Source organism: Atractosteus spatula, chromosome 9, assembly GCF_055471065.1.
Source record: "Atractosteus spatula isolate fAtrSpa1 chromosome 9, fAtrSpa1.hap1, whole genome shotgun sequence".
In the NCBI taxonomy this organism is placed as follows: domain Eukaryota; kingdom Metazoa; phylum Chordata; class Actinopteri; order Semionotiformes; family Lepisosteidae; genus Atractosteus; species Atractosteus spatula.
In genome coordinates this window covers 26,101,121-26,121,766 of record NC_142714.1, presented here as the reverse complement: position 1 = coordinate 26,121,766, position 20,646 = coordinate 26,101,121, and the positions used below count along the sequence as shown (strand labels likewise).

General features: G+C 36.7%; 1 protein-coding gene across 9 annotated transcripts in view; it reads right to left on the bottom strand.

Moving 5' to 3' along the window:
• The window catches only part of fut8a (fucosyltransferase 8a (alpha (1,6) fucosyltransferase)), a 401,280-nt gene that overhangs the window by 127,362 nt on the left and 253,272 nt on the right, over window positions 1-20,646 (bottom strand). For all 9 annotated transcript variants that reach the window (XM_088924800.1, XM_088924806.1, XM_088924802.1 and 6 more), the window contains one exon: window positions 18,233-18,687. In XM_088924800.1, the coding sequence (XP_088780926.1) occupies window positions 18,233-18,435 (203 nt within the window). In that variant the 5' untranslated portion in view covers window positions 18,436-18,687. The remainder of the gene's footprint in view (window positions 1-18,232; window positions 18,688-20,646) is intronic.

Genomic DNA, 20,646 nt, shown 5'->3' with positions numbered 1-20,646 from the left:
GCCAGACAGTACATGAATATAATTATATCGTTATTAAGTTGTTTAGATACGCAATTCCATATTATATTCCCTGTTAATCAAATTCTAAAAGTATGCATTTGTTAGATAACAAGCGAATTCACAGAAAAGGTTAAAAGACTATCACTTTTCACAAAGTATATAATCCTAATATAAGTCTAAATCCTAATATAAGTCTAAACAGTATCAGCTTTATTTACGGGTTGCAATTTAAAAAAAGTCAAAAACTGCACTCAAAATGCAATTTAGAGCTTTCTGGCAAGAGGAGACACCCAAATTAATAATGTAACATGCCACTGTTTGTGCATGAACAAGGTTATACTGCTATTTCCTTAGATACGCGATGCCTGTCTGTCCTGGCTGTGCTCTCTCGCTCTCTCTCTCTCGCTCGCCCTCCCCTCTCTCTCTCTCTCTCTCGCTCGCCCTTCCCCCCCTCTTTCTCTCTCTTTCTCTCAATTCAATTCAAGGTGCTTTATTAGCATGACAGATGGGTACAATCAGTGTTGGGTATTTACTTTGCTTTGAGATGCCACTTTTAAAGGTGATATATAAAATCAAGGCTTTAACTTGCTTTAACTCCGCAAGTCTGAGTTCTTGTGTCCGTCCTATCCGAGCCCGAAAGTATTACAATATGTATCTTTATAGCAGGTGGTGTACAGCTTTTTAGTATAGATTACACTTTTCTAAAATGTATTTAAAAAATAAAAACGATTACAATCTAATCTTTCCACGTTTGATCCCAAGATCCCAAGAAAAATAAATCTAAACGGGGAGAAAGCTATGCTGAAAGTTTATTAAGATACTTAGAAGACAAAGATATCAATTTATCTTGCATTTGTCTGATTGTGAATCAAAAAACACATATATTTAAACCCGCGTTTGCGATTTAAATCAAAACACGATTTAAATCAATATAAATGTTTATATTGTAACGCATAGGTGACTATTGTTATTAAAATGACTTAAATTCGATCATGTTGTGATATTTAGAAATATAAATTTGTTTGGTGCAAGTGAGGTTTTATTTAATCTCTGACCCAGGGAAACGTTTCATTTTTTCAAAGAAATGTTTGTTAAAAAAAAAAAGTCATGGCTCTAGTGGGATTCGATCACAGACCGTGTGTCATGGGAGTCAGGAACCTAACCCACAGCGCCACCGACAAGATCACATGCAAAGTGTTGAAAAAGCACTACAGAAACATAATCAACAGACAATGTACAGCGTGTACTATTCTTGTGTTGCGGTACATTAATATAATTATATCGTTATTAATTTCTTTAGATACGCGATTTCATATTATATTCCCTTTTAATCAAATTCTAAAATTATGCTTGTTGACTCCGGTATCACGTTAGTTAAAGACTTCGATGCTTAAAATGTTTAGGGAGAAATGGAATACTGGTGTGTATGTTTTCTTTAAAGTACCGAGACCAGCCATATACTGTATGTTTAAGTTCCAAAATTAATATCCATTATGGCATTCACACGCGTTACAGTATGTTCCTATTCTTTTTATGCTCAGGTACTAAGATTTCCCTTCAGTGGTAAAATTCCATATAAATATTCAATACTTAAACAGGCACGGTTAAGACATTAAATATACATATACATACTGTATACAGTACAGTTTGCATACGGTAATATGTTTATGTTCCTAAATCAATCTCTTTTATGAGCATGTGAAAGGCATGGTGAATCGATTCTCAAAAATTACTGTACTTTGCATGATTGGAAACAAATGCGTGATTGCGAAATGCTGTGGTGTTACTTTTACAAAGACGGTCAATGAAAAAAAGAATGTGGACCAGGGCAATACTTTGAGTTTACAGCTTGTCCAAAGTCATTCATTATTAATACTATTAGTAATATCTTCGTTAAAGACTTTGATGGCGACAGCTCAAACATGAGAGGTTGAGCTTATTAGCTCCACCTTGTGGAAATTCCGGATACTATTATTTTACTTGCGGTATTATAGGAGAATTTACGGTAACTCGCGGTAGACTGTGTAAAGCGCACCGCAAAATAATGCGGTATCGCCCGCTCGTTTTGAATGGCTGCATCTGTACATTTTCAGTTGAAACTGGGTTAACACCACAACACATTTTTGTATTTGTATACAAAGTGTAGCGGCAAGGCTTATTAAAGTACAGGAATTAAGTTTTCTGCTCCCTTGCCAGTCCCCCTCTCCTTCATCTCAGTGGTGCTTGATACAGAGAGGCCATTCCATTTGGTTAACAATTAAGGTGTTTTTCTAGCTGATAGAGTGCCCTGATAAGAAACAACTCCCAAGGCTTAAACACATCAACCACCCTAACATATGGTCATCTCTGGCGCCTTAAACTCCTAAGGTCAGAGGGCATGGTTACTCATTATCAGCCAATCAGGAACTGGTAGGGCAGGTTAACCCCACGTGGGTCTCTGATGCCCATGAAACTTTCAACCAATGAACGACCGGTAGGTCCTCCAGGTAAAACAGGCAGCGCAGAGTGCCTCAGGGTGCACCTGCTGGACATTTTTCTCACAGAGCTCCTCCTGAACATCCTCAGACTCAGCTCGGACCACCACGTAATGGCCAGTGTGTCCGAGTGCAGGACTTTCCTTTGTTCTAAGAGTCTAGAACGGAGGTTGCCAGCGTGTAACCAAAGGATCCACCCAAGGTTAGCATCAGCAGCAAGCTTCGTGAACAGGTCGGAACTGTGGACAGCTGAATCAGTATTCAGAACTACTGCTTCATCAGGAACGAACCGGTCTTCTTCCTGACCTGCTGGGACCCGCAGTTACTTTTCTCCTATGCACAAACTTTGCTAGTTTCAGCCAACACTAACTAGCTGGTCTTCGCAACAGGCATCGCAATAGGAATCTCTCCCACCACGTTGCAAGCAGCTACTGCACTGCCTGGCACAGAGCCAGAGAGCGCCGATTGGACAGCAACAAGCCTGCAACTGCTTCTTTGTGCCTGCAGGAGATCTGAATCCCCACAGACTGGATGAGTATTCAACATTCTGCATTACAGCTCGAGAATTCAATTGTTACCTCAACCTGAGTTGATATCAATTTAATTCCTATGAGTGATGTACTTGCTTTTGAGTATCTAGTGTAGAAGTTGTAACCAAGTTCATTTACGAAACGGTCTAAATGAATGATATACTGAACGTATGTCCCTCTTGGTATTTGTAACTCTTCGTGACTGAATATATACCTGTTGTATTCTGCTAACCCTCACAATAAGATCTGTTATGTTTATATGCACATTTTATGTATTAATAAATGTATCCTCGTGTATTAGTACCCGTGTGTGTGCGTTGTTCGAGTTATCCCGCAAGGTTGATTCTAGTAGCCATCAGAAGAATCATTTTGTGACTTGCTGCTACAATTAATAATTGTCCCAGTTAAGCACAAAACCCCTACATTTACTGGTGCCTTGTGAGAGGATGCCTACAAAAGTATGGATGATATACAGCAATAAGGTAAGTCTTGATAAATGATGACTCATAGTATTTTTGTCTAAAAAGTAAAATGACACAGATTTGAACACTTTAATCTCTAACAGAGTAAAAAAATAGTCAAATTAAAAAGTACATTTTCGAATTGTTCTGACAAAAAGAGTTGTAATACTTTATATTCAACCCTATAGGAATACAGTGAACTAATATAAAATCATGAATACACACCTAAAACAGCCATTTTATTAAGCAGTACTTTTGTTTTCTATAGAATATATTCATATTGTTGAGACCACTGAATACTTTAAATCCACAACTGAAATCAAACTTTTTTTCATGTAACTGGAAATTAAATATGCATAAGCACAATCTATTGATGCAGTTATGCATGACAAAAAATAGACAGCCAGTAACAGTTGGGTAATGAGATAAGGCAGTATTTATCATTACCCTCTGTAGCTGTTACTGAAGCTATACAGGAAACACAAGCAGCCGTTGTGATTTTCACAGAGAATCAAGAGGTCTAATGTTTTTCAAAAGTCAGACTGAAATAACCAATTCAGCCTTTCAGTCAGCCTTTCCAGTCTTTCAGAACCTGCCAGCAGCATTTATCGAAAGCTCTTCATGTAAAGTCTTCAGAGGCAAGAAAGCTTTTTTTGGTTAAGTAATTTTGCTAAGCCTGAAGTACTGTATCTCTAATGGATTCAAATTTATTTCCAGCTCAGGAGTAGCAGAGGCTGCAAGCTGAACAGAGAAGAATTAGGCCACGAGTGCTCCACACAAAGCAGGTTAAGGCCTCAGGACCATCTTCAAAGACTTCAACAGAAGGCCAAATATACTGATATACAACTATATAAGAGAATCGTATGCTTAATGGTTGTACAAAGGGCATTTACTAAAAAGGATAACATAGCAAGTTTTGTAGATTTCAAAATAAGCTGGTACAGTGATATTTCATATAGTGCTATGTGGAAGGTGACTCAACAATCATCAAGATGACAATCTCATACTTGGTTTCATCTGGTACCAATCTTCAGGTGGTGATTGGTGGTGTGCTTGAGTGACCCTAATTAGATGAGGTCAGATCTTCTCCAAATGATCAGGTAAACAAGGGACAAACCTTTGTGTATTTAAATGGCAAAAGAGGTCAAGATTATAAAGGGTATTGCGTATCACAAAGAGGTGAATATTAAATATGGAAAAGCAGAGCAAAAGACAATGGTTGTCTTTCTTCCAGTAAGGCAAGAAAGATCTGTCTGCCAGTCACAAAGGCATTGCTGGGTGAAAACTGTGCACTGAACTAGCAAAAGGACTTCCAGATTGAAGGTTTCTTTTATTTCTTAGACTATATAAGTAATTTAATTGATGCTGTACCTACACCTTTCCTACTACAGCCACTTTCATGCTCAGAGAACATTAGGGACTCCAACATTTCTGCAATTAAGAATCAATGCCCTTTAAGATCGAGAGGCTTCTCTCCACCCCTGATGACTTGTATGAATTTCGCTTCAGGCTTCTGCCTCCAGGTTTATTTATTCATTCTCTCACCCCTGTCATTCAGTTCTGGGTACATATTGATTAGGCATCATTGCCATTCTTTCACTCAACTGATTATTCATTATTGTCTGTTAGGCTCATTTTGGAATGTATTCTGGTCATATATCATTTTGTCATTCATTTGCAAAATCGATCCCTTGTTCATCATTCATGAGCTCTGGCAGCAAGCACTCTTGGGAGTGAGGTCCAGGCTGTACTATTGTCATGTTGTTTAATCATCAATAACAGATTTGCTTATGAGGTATTTGGAGTTGGTGGAGAGATGTGTCCACTTCTTGGAGATTTTGCATTAGTCAGAGGAACACCAGTGCAGGATTTTGATTGGTTACTGTCAAGACCTTGGAATGTTAAGTTGCTACAGCACTGAGAAGACAGAAAAAGTGGACTGTCAGCAACAGGAATTGTGCTGCTATGGAAAATGGCTAGGCCTCAGGCCTACAGCTCATTCTGGTATTGATGGGCAGGAAATGTCCATTAAGTCACTTGTTATGGCATATATAAAGATCTGTAACATAAACGTTTTTTTCACAATGCTTCCTGTTATACTGTATACAGTATATGTATTTCACACACATATATAGCTATGTTATTTTCATTCTGAATGCATTTGCAAGTATTCATTGTGAGGAAAGTTAGGACGTTAAGCGAAAAGAGATGCTGTTGTTATCCCAAGTTGTTTGAATCGCCACAATTCAAATAGAGAAAAAAGAGCTGACTGACAAGATTTAAGATGTGGCTGTCAATGTTGGATTAAAAAAAACACGTTGCCCGACATTAGTTGCATTGCTTGAAAAATAATTTTATTTCGAGAGACTGGATAAATAATTCAAGTGTTTTTTTAACTTCCTGAAAAACAAGTAATAATTTAACAATATGTGCAAAAGTTTTATGATATGTCGCTGCTGTGAATGTCTGTGGAGTGTATCTTTTTTGCCTGTCCTGGCTGTGCTCTCTCGCTCGCCCTTCCCCCCCCTCTCTCTCAATTCAATTCAATTCAAGGTGCTTTATTAGCATGACAGATGGGTACAATCAGTGTTGGGTATTTACTTTGTAATCTGTGGTCCTTTTAACTGTTTTTAAATCTACTGTATTGCTTTGAGATGCCACTTTTAAAGGTGATATATAAAATCAAGGCTTTAACTTGCTTTAACTCCGCAAGTCTGAGTTCTTGTGTCCGTCCTATCCAAACCCGAAAGTATTACAATATGTATCTTTATAGCAGGTGGTGTACAGCTTTTTAGTATAGATTACACTTTTCTAAAATGTATTTAAAAAATAAAAACGATTATAATCTAATCTTTCCACGTTTGATCCCAAGATCCCAAGAAAAATAAATCTAAACGAGGAGAAAGCTATGCTGAAAGTTTATTAAGATATTTAGAAGACAAAGATATCAATTTATGTTGCATTTGTCTGATTGTGAATCAAAAAACACATATATTTAATCACATGTTTGCGATTTAAATCAAAACGCGATTTAAATCAATATAAATGTTTATATTGTAACGCATAGGTGACTATTCATTGTTATTAAAATGACTTAAATTCGATCATGTTGTGATATTTAGAAATATAAATTTGTTTGGTGCGAGTGAAGTTTTATTTAATCTCTGACCCAGGGAAACGTTTTATTTTTTCAAAGAAATGTTTGTTAAAAAAAAGTCATGGCTCCGGCTGGATTCGAACACCCAACGTGTGATGTGGGAGTCGGGAAGCTAACCTACAGCGCCACTGGCAAGGTCACATGAGGAGTGGTGAAAAAGCCCTACAGAAACATTATCAACAGACAATGTACAGCGTGTACTATTCTTGTGTTGCGGTACATGAATATAATTATATCGTTATTAATTTCTTTAGATATGCGATTCCATATTATATTCCCTTTTAATCAAATTCTAAAAGTATGCTTGTTGACTCCGGTATCACGTTAGTTAAAGACTTCGATGCTTAAAATGTTTAGGGAGAAATGGAATACTGGTGTTTATTTTTCTTTAAAGTACCGAGACCAGCCATATACTGTATGTTTATGTTCCAAAATTAATATCGTTTATGGCCTTCACACACGTTACAGTATGCTCCTATTCTTTTTATGCTCAGCTACTAAGATTTCCCTTCAGTGGTAAAATTCCATATAAATATTCAATACTAAAACGGGCACAGTAAAGACTTTTAAAGTCTTTAGTATTTAAATCTTTCTACGACCGACCAACGCACCACGAGTGCCCCTGTCAGTCAACCAATCACGTACCGCGGTATTTTGCGTCATCGCGCGTCACGATGCGCGAGGCCTTAGCCAATTACCTCCGGTACGTGTCTGTGCCGCGCACTTTGAATGGTTGCATCTGTACTGTATACATTGCCTTTTATTTGGCACTGCCTTTTATTTTACTTTGCCATAGTTGTCACATATTTAAAAAATAGAATGGAAAATTATTGTATTGAGAATATTGTTTCAAATAAGGTTTCTACTGTTGTGTTGTGTGTTGAGATGTCCTTCTATAAGTAGTATTATAATAAATGTCAAGAACATTATCATAATTTAAAACAAGATAACTATACTATTTTATGATTACTTTCTCATAACAATATTGTGAAGTGAAAAGTATTTTTCTTCCATACAACAGCTGTATTGTTAACTGCATTTTTCAGAACAAGGAAATGATAGAAAACACTATCCATCTTCAGTAGCCAAAATGGTTTGAGTGCCACCATGTAATGTCAAGGCTTAATGGCTTTTATTGACATTGAGGATATGTTTTAATCTAATTTTATATAGAATTAAACCATTAAAAAAAAAACTTTTTTACCCAGTGTCTATCAGAGAGGTGGAAATGATACATTAGGGTTTCTAGTGGACTAATGGAAAAAAAATAAAAACAAAATATGTCTGTCCTTTCAATTATATTTTTGATCCTGTTCATGTAAGTGCCCAGCTCTTTGTTTTTTTTTAAATAGGAGGAGCTTTTTTACTGCTGGTAATGTAAAACTTCATTTCACTACGTTAGTAAAGAAGAATGCCTTTGAATCTGAAATAGCTATAGATGACTTCAGTCAACCAGTGACTGATGAGGGCTAACACAGTTTGGATTAGGGCACCGGCCAAACATCATTAGAGGTCAGAAACCTGAACTGACCAGTACACATGCTGTGTCTTATCTCAAAAAAAATATATACCTTAGTGTGACCTTACCTTTGCCATCACACTAAGGTACTTAAAATTATCCAAACAAAATTCTTATAATATTATGGATGTCTTTCAGATTTATCCTTGTGGTCACAGTGAAAGCTTTAATAAATTCTTCACAAAGAAGAGCAAGACAGTAGACCATGAAAAATGATTAAAAAAAGTATTTTTTAAGGGATTAGTGGATGTTCCAGACAAGTGCAAACTTGGTAAAAAGAGGGACAAACTGATCTTAATGATGAAGTAGGTCAAGTAGGTAGCTACTGTATATCAGCATGTGAAGGTTGCAAAGGATCAAGTACAAGTTTCTTTCATACTGAAAAGAGAAGAAAAGAAACACAACGTTTTGGCTGTGGAGCCTTCTTCAGTTGTCAATCTTAATGATGTTGCAGCAAGTTGGGAAGCCAAGTAAGGCAGTGAATGATACACACATCAGGATGACAGGGCAATCCAGACAGAAAAAAAAAAGTGAGGCAGTGTACTTTTTGCCTGTAAAGGCAATCAATGTGTCTGAAAGCCTAACAAAACACATTTATCATTTTTTTACAAAAATGTTTGGTCTTTGAAGTTAGCTAATGTCTAAATTTATTTTATACAAGCAATTGCTATGACAGGCTAAAATCTAATAAGTTTAAGGATAAGTTCCTATTTAAAAAAATGCCCAGTACTGTACATTTTTCAATTGCCTTTATAAGCAGAAAAGCTTTCAATTTGACACAGTTCACTGAAGTACACTCAATTATCTCCTTGAAAGAACTGTACTCATGAAACCACTAAGAAAAGGTAAGGAAAAAGAGTATGCAGCAGGGCGTCCCTGATGCAGATATATTGTTTCCCCCAATCTTTTGCCTTTTCTTCTTACTGTGTTTTGCATTTTAAATGAATGGTCATCCAATATTGGAATAATAAATTATTTGAGAATTGTTACTATAAGTTCTTATGTCATATGATGATAATTTACACTGTAGAATCATTTTTCCAGAGTTGTGCTGTAATATGGTAGCCCATCTATACCAATCACGACCCAGTCATGATGAGCACAAGAACGTACAGATATAGACCACAGAGATTCAGAAAAGTGACAGCTAGCCAAATCAATATGAGGAATTTTAAGAATGAAGAAATAATGCAAGAAGTGGAGAGAGATGTTACAGAAATTGCATAAAGTACAATTTATCCAATTTATTTGGATGGGCGGTGCGGTGGGTGGGTGATGTGTGAGTGGTGGTGGGCGGTGGGTGATTTGGGTGGTGCAGTGGTTCTGTGGCTAAAGATCTGCACCTGTGGCTAGAATGTTGCCGGTTCATATCCCGCGGCTGGCAGAGGAATCCTAATCTGTTGGGCCCCTGAGCAAGGCCCTTAACCCCAACTGTTCTAGGGGCGTGGTATAAATGGCTGACCCTGTGTTCTGACCCCAAGCTTCTTTCCTTGTCTGTGTGTCTCATGGAGAGCAAGTTGGGGTATATGAAAAAGACAAATTCCTAATACAAAAAATTGCATATGGCCAACAATAATGATCTTATCTTATAAATGATATATGACAACAATAAATGACCGCAGAAGAATTAAGAACAATATTGACTGTTTTTAAGAACACTCTGAAAGGAACACTCAGAAGGATATGTGGAATAAAGAAATTAGGACAAGGCAGAAAAATCAGACGGCATGGTGGAACAATATAAAGAAAGAGGCTCAGAGAAAAAAAGAAGTTTTACGAAGAATAGGTGAAAACGAAAGTGGAGGAAGATTGTGTTAAATATATACTGTCAAGACAACATAGTAAGAGAACGGTAAAAACTATCAAAGAATTATCATAGGAGATATATGGTGATATATTAAAATATATGGTGAAGAGCTATGGAAACACTCAACCAGAGAGTTTTACAAGAGCATGAAAGCCATATGATTAAGAGACAAGCCATATAATCCAACAACAGTGATAAATTGTAAGAACAGAAATCCTCTCATTGATGAAAACAGCATCAAGAGAAGATGGAAGGAGTAATTTAGTGGGTCCTAAATCCATCCAGCAAAAGAAACAATTAGTATATTTTTCAATCTAGATATCCAGGACTAGAAGAGCCTATGATATTTACATCTGAAGTTAGATAGCCAGTTATGACCAGACCAATAAACAGAGCAGCCAAAGTGGACAGAATTACAACAGAAGAAATCAGAATCATGTGGCTGACTAAAATATTCCAACAGGCAAGGAAGGAAAGAAAGGATCCATAAACCTGGCAGCGTGAAGTGGTCGTACTGATTTGGAAAAAAGAAGGAATATAAAATAGACTGTAACCATGTACAGATGAATAGTTTACTATTGAAAGTGAACTATATCACACTGACATGCCCTAGCAAGGAGGAAAAAGTTGTCTGGAGATAATAACTTTGACTTGATAGCTTATATAAAACAGGTAGAATTAGCATTTGGAAGATAGTTCTCTGTCTTAAAGCACCTATACATTTACAAACAAATCTATGGGATCTTTAAAGATGAAATAGTAGGGATCAGAAATCCAAGATTAATGATTAATGAAGGAATTTGATCAGAAGATGGTTAGAAAAAATCAAAATGCTATCCATGATCCATTCACCACTAGTTAGTGTGGCTGCTTGTACAGTATATGAACACTCATCCTAGCAAACATAAAAAGAGGCAATGTAAAACAACACCTCCAAAGCTGACCTTGCAACTTGGTATTTTCAATATTTAGAATTATGAGCGTTTCATTTAATCATAGGTAGAGTGAGTGATAGAGGTGGGCTAAAATGTCAGGAAACCTGCAGGATTTATTGGATTAATTCAGACCATGGGGAATGGACAGTCTGTGCTTTGTTAGGTCGTTTTTTACTGAAGCATGCTGCCACCCTGTACCAGGCTCTGCAGCCAAGACAAAGCAAGTTATGCTCAAAAGGCCTTTGTTGTTTACTACATTCACATCCGGAACAATATTGAACAGAAAATGTTTTTATTCGATTTTTTTTAGTCAGCCTAATTTTACTGACCCCCATAAGTGTGAGTGCTTCTTTAATTGTCTTAGCAACAGTACACTAAAAGATACAGGTTCTTTAATACAGTACCTTTGATGCAATAGGAAAAAAAAACATAATAACACAAGAGTTTAGATTGGGTAATGGAAAAGTCTGTTCAGCAATAGACAACTAATTGGTATCAGTCAGGAAGTGAACGAAACTGGTGATAGTTCTAATGCAGTGAATTTAAAGACGACATGGTTTTATTACAGATCCTTCCCACAACGTTGAAAAAGGTACTAGACATACTAAGTAATGTTCAGAAATGTTGAGCATAAAACTTAACACAGTAATTTATATAACCATAATATTGTATAATAATTCAAGTTCTCTAAACATTTAAGAATGGACAATGGAAAAGTTCATGGTGCATTACTAGTACACATTGTTAGCTTTTGAAACAGGCTGATATTTTTAAAGACATATCGTAGCATAATAAAATAGATATAAGCATACATAAGCATACAGCTAATTTTTCAGGTTTTCTAACCTGCAATAGAAAAAAGGAGCACCACTTTTATCAAAGATTTTGAAAAGGCACATAAAGATCTTTTCTTTCAAGCCACTGGTGGCACCTATTTTCCTTCCTGTCTGCAGCCTTATCTATCTCATTCATCTCTAACCAGCCCAACCATCTGAAACAAAGTGCTCTAGCAGGAACAGTCTGTCTATGGGGCTGATCCTAGGAACAATTATATCAAAATTTAATGGGTGCGGCTTAATTATGTGTCATGGTGTGCAAACAAACTTTTTAAAGGATTCTGACACATCCTTTCTTTATGGGGAAAGTTCTTTGGAAAATTGGTTTTAATCACTTTTGCTCTTTTTCTAAACACACCAAAACATTCAGTGAGGCTAAATAACATACACCCATTCTGACTTCACACCTCTTGATTGGCCTCTCTTTCTGTCCCCTGCTCCCGCCTCTCACTCCTCCTCCCTCCCAACCTTTGTTCTCCTGCTACTTTACCTTTGCCTACTGCCTTGTCTCTCTCACACCTGAAGAAGGGTCCACGGCCGAAACGTTGTGTTCTCTTTCTTCTTTTTTTCAGTGTGGAATAAACCTATTACTTGTTCCTTTGCAGCCTACGCATGCTGACGCAGCTACCCATCTGAACTAACTAACAGAAAGCTTCAGGGCACATAAAATGCATCTTTTTAGCACATCACAATGAGAAATTTCATTTTAGTGAAGGCATGTTTAATTTTAGTTTTATTTTTTTTTATTTTAAGTTTAATATTAGTAAAGGCTTGTCTGTCTACCCAATCTGAACAATTACTGAGCCCAGAGGTAAAAAATGAAACTGTCAAACCCAGGTATTTAGACATCATGATGGCTGAAGTCAGTCAGCCATGTGGATTAACATCAGAAATCTGGACTATTGAGGCTGCTAGATTACAGATGCAGACATACAGATCCTATTTTGAGTTTGTGGTATTCAGTCTTATATGGTCATACACAAACATTTTGCATTAATACCTATTTAATAATAATTGTTGCAGTATGAACTCGTGTACATAGCAGATATGCCGTATGCTAGCTTGTGTGTAATTATGCTTAAACAAAAAGCTAAGTTTACTAAAAGTGCATTTTGGTAACAGATACTATTTAAATAAAGGATCTTTAGGAGGAGTTTTAATAAAGAGATGTTCAATCCACACACACAAAACCTCAAACTTGATTACATAAAACTGAAAACATCAAATAAAATATAATAAAAATATGAGATATGAGATAACAGAGATTCAGTTTCCCTGATGTTCTAATGTGGTGACACAGGAATCAAGTACAGGTGAAAGTAGCGGGAAACTAACTCACAATTGCTTACCAATCTCCAAGGGCTTCAATCTAACATTAATGTATAGAAACTGATCATTTAAGACAGAATATATTACTATTAATAATTCACTCTGGATAGCATTCTCAGTATGTTCAGGTGGTGGGCGTGGGTTGGATCCTTTGCTTTTACAGTTTTTTTGTGTGTTTGTGTGAAAGGTAACATTAAATCTGTCTCCAACATCCTAATGTAACCGCAAGTCATTTTAGACTTAAATAGGAACATTAGGGAACAATTGCATTTTCTTACAAAATATTTAACTAGCATAATACATATTAGTTGTGTCAATATTTTTTACTTACATTTTAATTAATTTTAAATATTTTAAATAAATAAGCAAATCCATATAAGTTTAAAGTTTCAAACTATCTTTCAAGCTACATTACAATGAGCAACTTCCTGCATTAAAAGACTGGTATTGTACTATTTTTAATGTAATCCTTACACATAAAAATGCAAAGTACCAGGAAATAGGAAAAAATAAATACTGTATGTTTTTTTAGGGGGACTATATAAGTTGACTAACCAGTCAGCAAATCTGCAAAACAACAATGTTACCATATCACAAATACAGGCTTAAGTAATATTTGAAAATATTTTTATTTGATAACTAAACAAATCTCCATATTGTATTGGAATTAGATTTTTTTTCAGTACTACAGTCCTTTTCTTAAAATTTAAACAGGTGAAAAAAGTCCTTCACTAATAAAATAATTGAATAGATAGATGGGTTCTTAAAAACTGTTAAAACAGGTTTTCTTTACTCACCCTATAGCAAGGTTCTCAATTTTGTACTATGGTGCAGAACTTTTGCAAGTTCGTCCTTGCAAAAAACATTTTTCCTTTTTTTATTTAGTGCCACAAACCAAATAAAAAGCTATAAGCATGATAATTAAAATTACTGATGTTATAATTTCTTGCAGAACCAGAAAATATTTTGAAACCAGAAAATGTTTTGAAAATAAAACAATATTAATAAAAAAACAGTGAATGAAAACTTTAATAAATTACTCAGAAATATACTAAAAACAACATATTATAAATAAATTGTGGCAAATGTGAGGTTTATGCACTTTAAACAGAACCTCTTGTGCTCACTGAATTTTTAGGGAACTGATTAAAGTGAATCTTTACGGAACTGGGAAAAACCCAGAACGGCAGAACACAGACATTATTATTTTCTGAAACTGGTACATTTTCATACACTTCTGTTCTGCATTTCTATACTGTTCACATAAAAACAATAACAAAATGTGTAAGGGAAAGGAATAAACACATTGTTTACTATATTCCCCTTCCAAGTATGGTAGCTCTGTTGTCCATTGACAAAAAAAAAACACCAATGGGTTGATTTACATGATAAAGACACTTCTGATGCAATTTAACTGCAGGCAACATTTGGAGCCTGGGGGGGGGGGGGAATGCTCTCTCCTCTAATCTCACGGATATTCCCTTGACCCATGTTTTATTTTTATTTATGTTAAGTTTGTTTTTATCTTAATAGGAATATACTGTAGATCAGTGGTTCTCAAACTGTGGTACGTGTACCGGGAGTGGTATGCGGAGTGCAGCTAGGTGGTACGCCAAATGACCCTGGAACTGTGTCGTGTGCGCTGAAAAATCGGGACGGGTTTTCATATTTTGTATTTTAATACGTGTCGAATACGCAGCCTACGTACTACGATACAGTGCGCGCTAATACTTCAGTGGACACAAGAGATACTCTGTAATTCTATACCACTCTATAGGAATGCGTGCTACGGACGCAAGTGACCAATTGTATTTAAAAAAGCTACTGTATCTCCAGCAAATAGGGAGGAAGGAGAATGTGCGTGATTTTGGAACAATGCCAACGTTGTAAACACAGGAATGCATAGAAATATGTGCTACGAACGCTGGTAAGCTTGTGAGCACAGGGAAGCGTGATAGATAACAGAAAAATATTTAAGAAGTGTTCTAAGTTAATTTGAGAAAAATACACCGAGCGTCTCTGTGTTTCGCTCCCATGCGCATTAAATTAAGACTTTAAATAAATACGGAAATTAAAACGGAAACGCGGAAAAATGCAAGCTTGCGGATTGCTAAAGCAGGTAAGCCCCACACTATTTGTGAAGAACTTTGTTTACCGTTGGCAAAAGAGCTGACACGTATAATGCGTGGAGAAAAAGCTGCTAAACAGCTCGACCTGCTGCCCCCCCCGAAAGACACAGTCATTCATAGAATTATTGAAATGAAGGATGATATCAAAAGTATGCTGATAGAGCGCGTTAAGATGAGCAGATGTTTTTCACTGCAATTAGATGAGTCTGTAGTCGATTTGGCCAATTTGCTCGTTTACGTTAGATACGGGTTTGAGGGTACGTCCCATGAGGACTTTCTGTTCTGTAAGCCGCTACCCACAGGAACTACAGGAGAGCACATATTTCAGCTTCTGGATGAATTTATCGAAGAGAATGGCATCGACTGGATAAAATGTGTTGGAGTTTGTACAGATGGTGCTAGAGTGATGACAAGCCGACATAACGATGTAGTTGGACGAATTAGAGAGGTTGCACCAGAAATGAATGGATGCATTGCAACATCCACCGCGAGACCTTTGCCGTCAAGAAAATGCCTGACGATTTAAAATGTTAGACTCTGTTGTGAATTGTATCAAGGCTCGAAAAAGTAATTCACATCTGCTTTGCTCGACTAAACAGTCTCACCCCTCTCACTGAAATGGTGCATTTTTATTAGTTGTTGTTACTGTTTTTTTTCTGTAAAACACTTTGAGAAGCCACCTTTAAAGGCACTATATCAAATAAAGTTTATTATTATAATAATATTTATTATATGTATGTGTGAGTGTGTGTGCACGCATGCTCATGTTGGTCATTGAGAATTTCTGGGGTTCCTATGAGATGATGACTTGTAGGTGGTACTTGGATGCTTTGGTTGGATCAGGGGTGGTACTTGGTCCAAAAAGTTTGAGAACCACTGCTGTAGATTAAACATATATCAATCTATTGAAAAAATAAAATCACAAAAAATCATTATCTTTTTCTCACACAAAATTCACTTTTAAAATGAAAATTGTCATACATTTTAGCAAATTATATAATATTCCTCTTTTTGTGTAATGCAAACCAAACAAAATAAATGTAATTAAAATACTATTTATTTAAGACAAATTTATATGGTAAGTATGATAGCTGACATGAGGGTAACACAGATTACATGAGAGTAACAGTGGACAACTGTAATAAATTATTTCATTTCAAATTGACTAATATCACTGAATTCTAAAACGTGTAAAAACAAATGTTCATATTTGGAGGGATGTGTAATGAAGAAGTTAATTGATCAAAGAAGGAACAGATAATTCCAAAATGACATGTGAGAAAGCCGATTAAAAACTACTTGGAAAAAAAAATATTGTGTAAGAGGATCCGGGGAAGGGTCATCTCTAACAGGTATTTCTGGAACGAAACACTGAAAATACTAGAGATGGACCTTAGCAAGATGGCGGCCAAAAAGAATCAGCTGACCAGTAAATGGAAAGGGTCTACCCTAAGAAACAATGAGACACAGCTGAGACGCATCAGGAACCGAAATATAAGTGCCCCGGAGGCAGTGAACAGGGCGGAAGCCGATAAGGTGAATGCGGTTTGCAGGAAAAGAGAGGAAAGAGGTGCATGTTAAGATCGGGCTAAAGAATAACGGACTACTGAAAGGAGAAAAGGTTTACGGTTTTGGATTACGGACACGGGATAAGGATACATCGCGGACTGGCTTTATTACGGACTTTTGGAACTCGGATCGGATCAGGATTAAGGGAACGGATTACGGACTGTATTTGGAAGAGAGTTGGAGGACGAAACGCCACGAAACTCAGGAAAGAAAAGTGTGGTGTGAGTACTACTTTAATTTACATAAACTTTCCCCCGGAGACACCACAATTGGGAAACTACATCTCCCAGAAATACAAGTTTCTTCTTCAGCTTTGGTGGTTTACCTACATAACTTGTCTTGCCTTTTCAAGTATATGTTGTTTATTATTTTTTTATGTAAACCTTGCCAGTGTTCATGGGAAATGTAGTTAAAACGTTACATTGAATCATTCCAAAATTAACTACAGCAAGTGACCGAGTTAAAGAATTTGATGCAGAAAATGGTTATGAAGAAAATGGAATACTGTTGGCTACCTTATTTTTTTATTTTTATCTACTACTACCAGCTATATATAAAAAAAATATTATACTAATGCATCAATATCAATAATGTTATTTTTCAGTTACTTCTATTTTCAGTTACCAAGAATTCCCTTTAATTAAACAATTTCATATTAATATTCCATATTAAGTAGACTTTAAGAAAAGTAAACCAGATGACACTGTTTCACTAAAATCTAATATGTCACAAATGCAAATCTCCCCATCCATCTTTGGGCAGTGAAGCACTAAATTCGCCATACCGAAACTTTGCTTACCACTTACGCACGTTTTGGTGCACATTCTAGATGGCTGCATAGATAGTATTTAAATAAAGGATCTTTAGGAGGAGATTTAATAAAGAGATGTCCAGTCCACACACACATAACCTCTATGTTTATTACAAATTTATTACCTCTAAGTTTTGGCGCACATTCTAGATGGTGGCATCTGTACATGTAGAACAATATGTGTGACTTTCCCACATTTTGCATCATTCTCATGAGTAGATAGAACTGCCCTCACCATCAAACCAACAAGACCTACTGAATGACATTCTATTGTTTTCTTAGTTAACAAAGTTAATAATGAAAATTCAGCAAATTTACCAGGGCAAAAAATCAGGACTTCAGACTTTTCTGGCATTTTCCAATGTTTTCTGCACTGCACCTGACTACCCTTTACAAAGAACCAGGCTGTGACACTTGAAGTCTAGCAGGTTAAATCCAAACCTTCTGCTTCATTGTCTGTACCTCACAAAAACTTTCAAATGACCTTCTTGATCTGTACTCTTAGGATAATCATTAGCCTAGAACGTATTTCCAATTTCGGAAGCTAATCCCTACACAGGGAGGATACTTTAAAAGGCTTATATCTCATTAAAAAGTACCCAATTGCTCACATGTAAGTTTAATAAAGGGAGTTTACAACCACTAGGCCCTGAAAAACCAAAGCTAAACTTTTACCTTAAAGACTCAGCCATTCTGCGGAGGTCCTCGTTCTGTTGTTTCAAGCGCTCTAGCTTGGCCAGGATTTTGGACAGCTCTCTGCTGGAACGGTCAGGGTGATCATTGTCTCTGACTAGGTGGCCTCCAATATAGAAGAGCAGGGTCCCCCAGGCCAAAAGGATAAGCATGATCCAGCGCCACGAACCTGTCCATGGCCGCATCTTCGCTTCACCGGTGTGTTGTCAGCACTCCTGTTGCCGCCTCACAATCCCATACAGTGCATCTTCAACAGCAGAGGGGGCGGAAGTGGGGGGTCTGGGGTGGGGCAAGGGATCAAGGGAGGGAGGGGGGTAAAGGTTCTCTCGTGTCTTTCCTTCCCTTCCACTTCACCGCATTGTCTACAGAGATCCCGCTCTGTCCCCTCTCCTCCTTGGACTCCAAGTAGGATATTCAGTTACTTTCAGCACTCTCTCCTGAAACCAAAATAAAAAAAGAGAATGCTAATTAGATGTAACTTGGAGATATGGCAGATATTTAACAGAAAATATAGAGCTCCAATGGAGAAGAAATGGTCAGCTAAAAACTGCTCATCATATGATGGAAAGCCTAAGAAACAGTCTTTCTCCTCCCACCCGGATAGATTCTCTCAGCGCTTAACAAAAAGTACAAAAAAAGAACAAAAAAAAGATTAAATGAGCTACAAGTCTTTCTGCTCACTAGTAGAACATGTAAGATGGTACTGGTGATTCAAAGAACTTGATAAACTTAATTCTTAATTCTGTCCCACCTTCAGAAAATACAGCTCTGCCTCCTTGGGCTAGAATCTCCAGGGTGAAGGGAATACATTCAGCTTTCCATCGACAGTGTGCAACATGTGAACATGTGTTTTTACCAAAGGCAAAACATTCCTAACTACTTTTCTGGCAAAAACAGAGGGGTTTCGTTGTGCTCCTGATTAGTTCCTGATTAATTAATTAATGCAATGGGAATATTGAATGAATCATAATCAAGTCCCTTACCCAATGTAATAACAAATTATACATAAAAAAGATCTTTTCGAAGAAATCAATTTCACATATCCTAAAAGGGCTATGTGAAAGTCAGAATACCTATCATATTATCAATTGTACATTTACAAATATTTCACACTATGAAAACCTAACAAAAATGTAGTGAAATTTCATGTAGTAGTCATTTAAGTAATGTTTGTTTCACTGCATCATACAAACAAATGGCAGCTGTTCGTCTCAAAAAACAGATTTGATTGATTTTGATACAAATTTACTCTGTCCCGTGTTCTGTTTATATTATGATGGAAGAAACCAGATCAGGTGGGAATGTGAGCAGCCACAGCCACTGAGAGTGAAATCTGGAAGAAATGTTTGTCTTTCTGGGTGGATGGAGCTCTTCTGAAAGTTCTTCCTCCTTTATGTGAGCTCATATCACAAGGTCTACAGTTCTGTGAGTGTAATGCTGCTGTGTTATGCGTCATAATGAAATCAAGTGCAAACGTGGTTAGATGTCCAGCAAGGTTAGAAATAGCAAGAAATTGTCTTAATTGGACACTTATTGCGATTAGAGACCTGCAACTGAACCAACGATAACCAACCTCTTCTTACTTTTGACCCCATGATTGGCCTTTGACCCCATGATTTCAATTAAATCAATTAGGTCAGTCTTTTTACATAATTTTTTTAACATTTTAGTTTGATATCAGAGTTTTTAGGAACAAAAGTTCTAATAGGGTGAGGGTATATTACAAGGTGAATTTTAAGATAAAAGACGTTAGAGACAAAAAAGAAGTGATGCCAAGAGGTTTGAAAAATGCTCTTTTCTCCATAATCTAATAAAATTATCTAAATGAATTTCTATACTGGACTGATTTTGGCATCCAACATTGGCTCACTGTTCAGTTAGTGTTAGGCCAATGAGCAAACTGTATTTACTCAGCAATACAACATTGTTGTTGGACAATGTTGTTTAATTATATGAATGGTGATATTTCCTTTCCCCAGCACTGATGACATCAGAGGTTTTAGGTAGCAATGTCTGAAAAAGCCTTAATGACAATGGCAGTCCAAATTCTGAACAACACAAATGACAAAATCTGCCCCTGCCCACCACCAATCTATTTCATCAATGTAATGTTGTGATTCTTCTCAACCATTTCAAAATGGTTATTGCCCCTTGCTGTAGATGACAAAAAATGAAAAATGTTGCCTAATTATTTTAGAATTAGTCCTAAGTAATTGTAAGTGCTAAGTGCTCACACTGCAGATTTGAACTGCTATCTCAGGCACACCTCCAGATGCCTGTGACCCAGAGTAAAACAAGCACCAAACCTGCTGTCCCAAAAGGCTAGTGCCCTGATAAAGAAGACTGAAATTTTCTTCAAGAACCCAAGGAACTGAAGTCACAATAAGGGGCTCAGG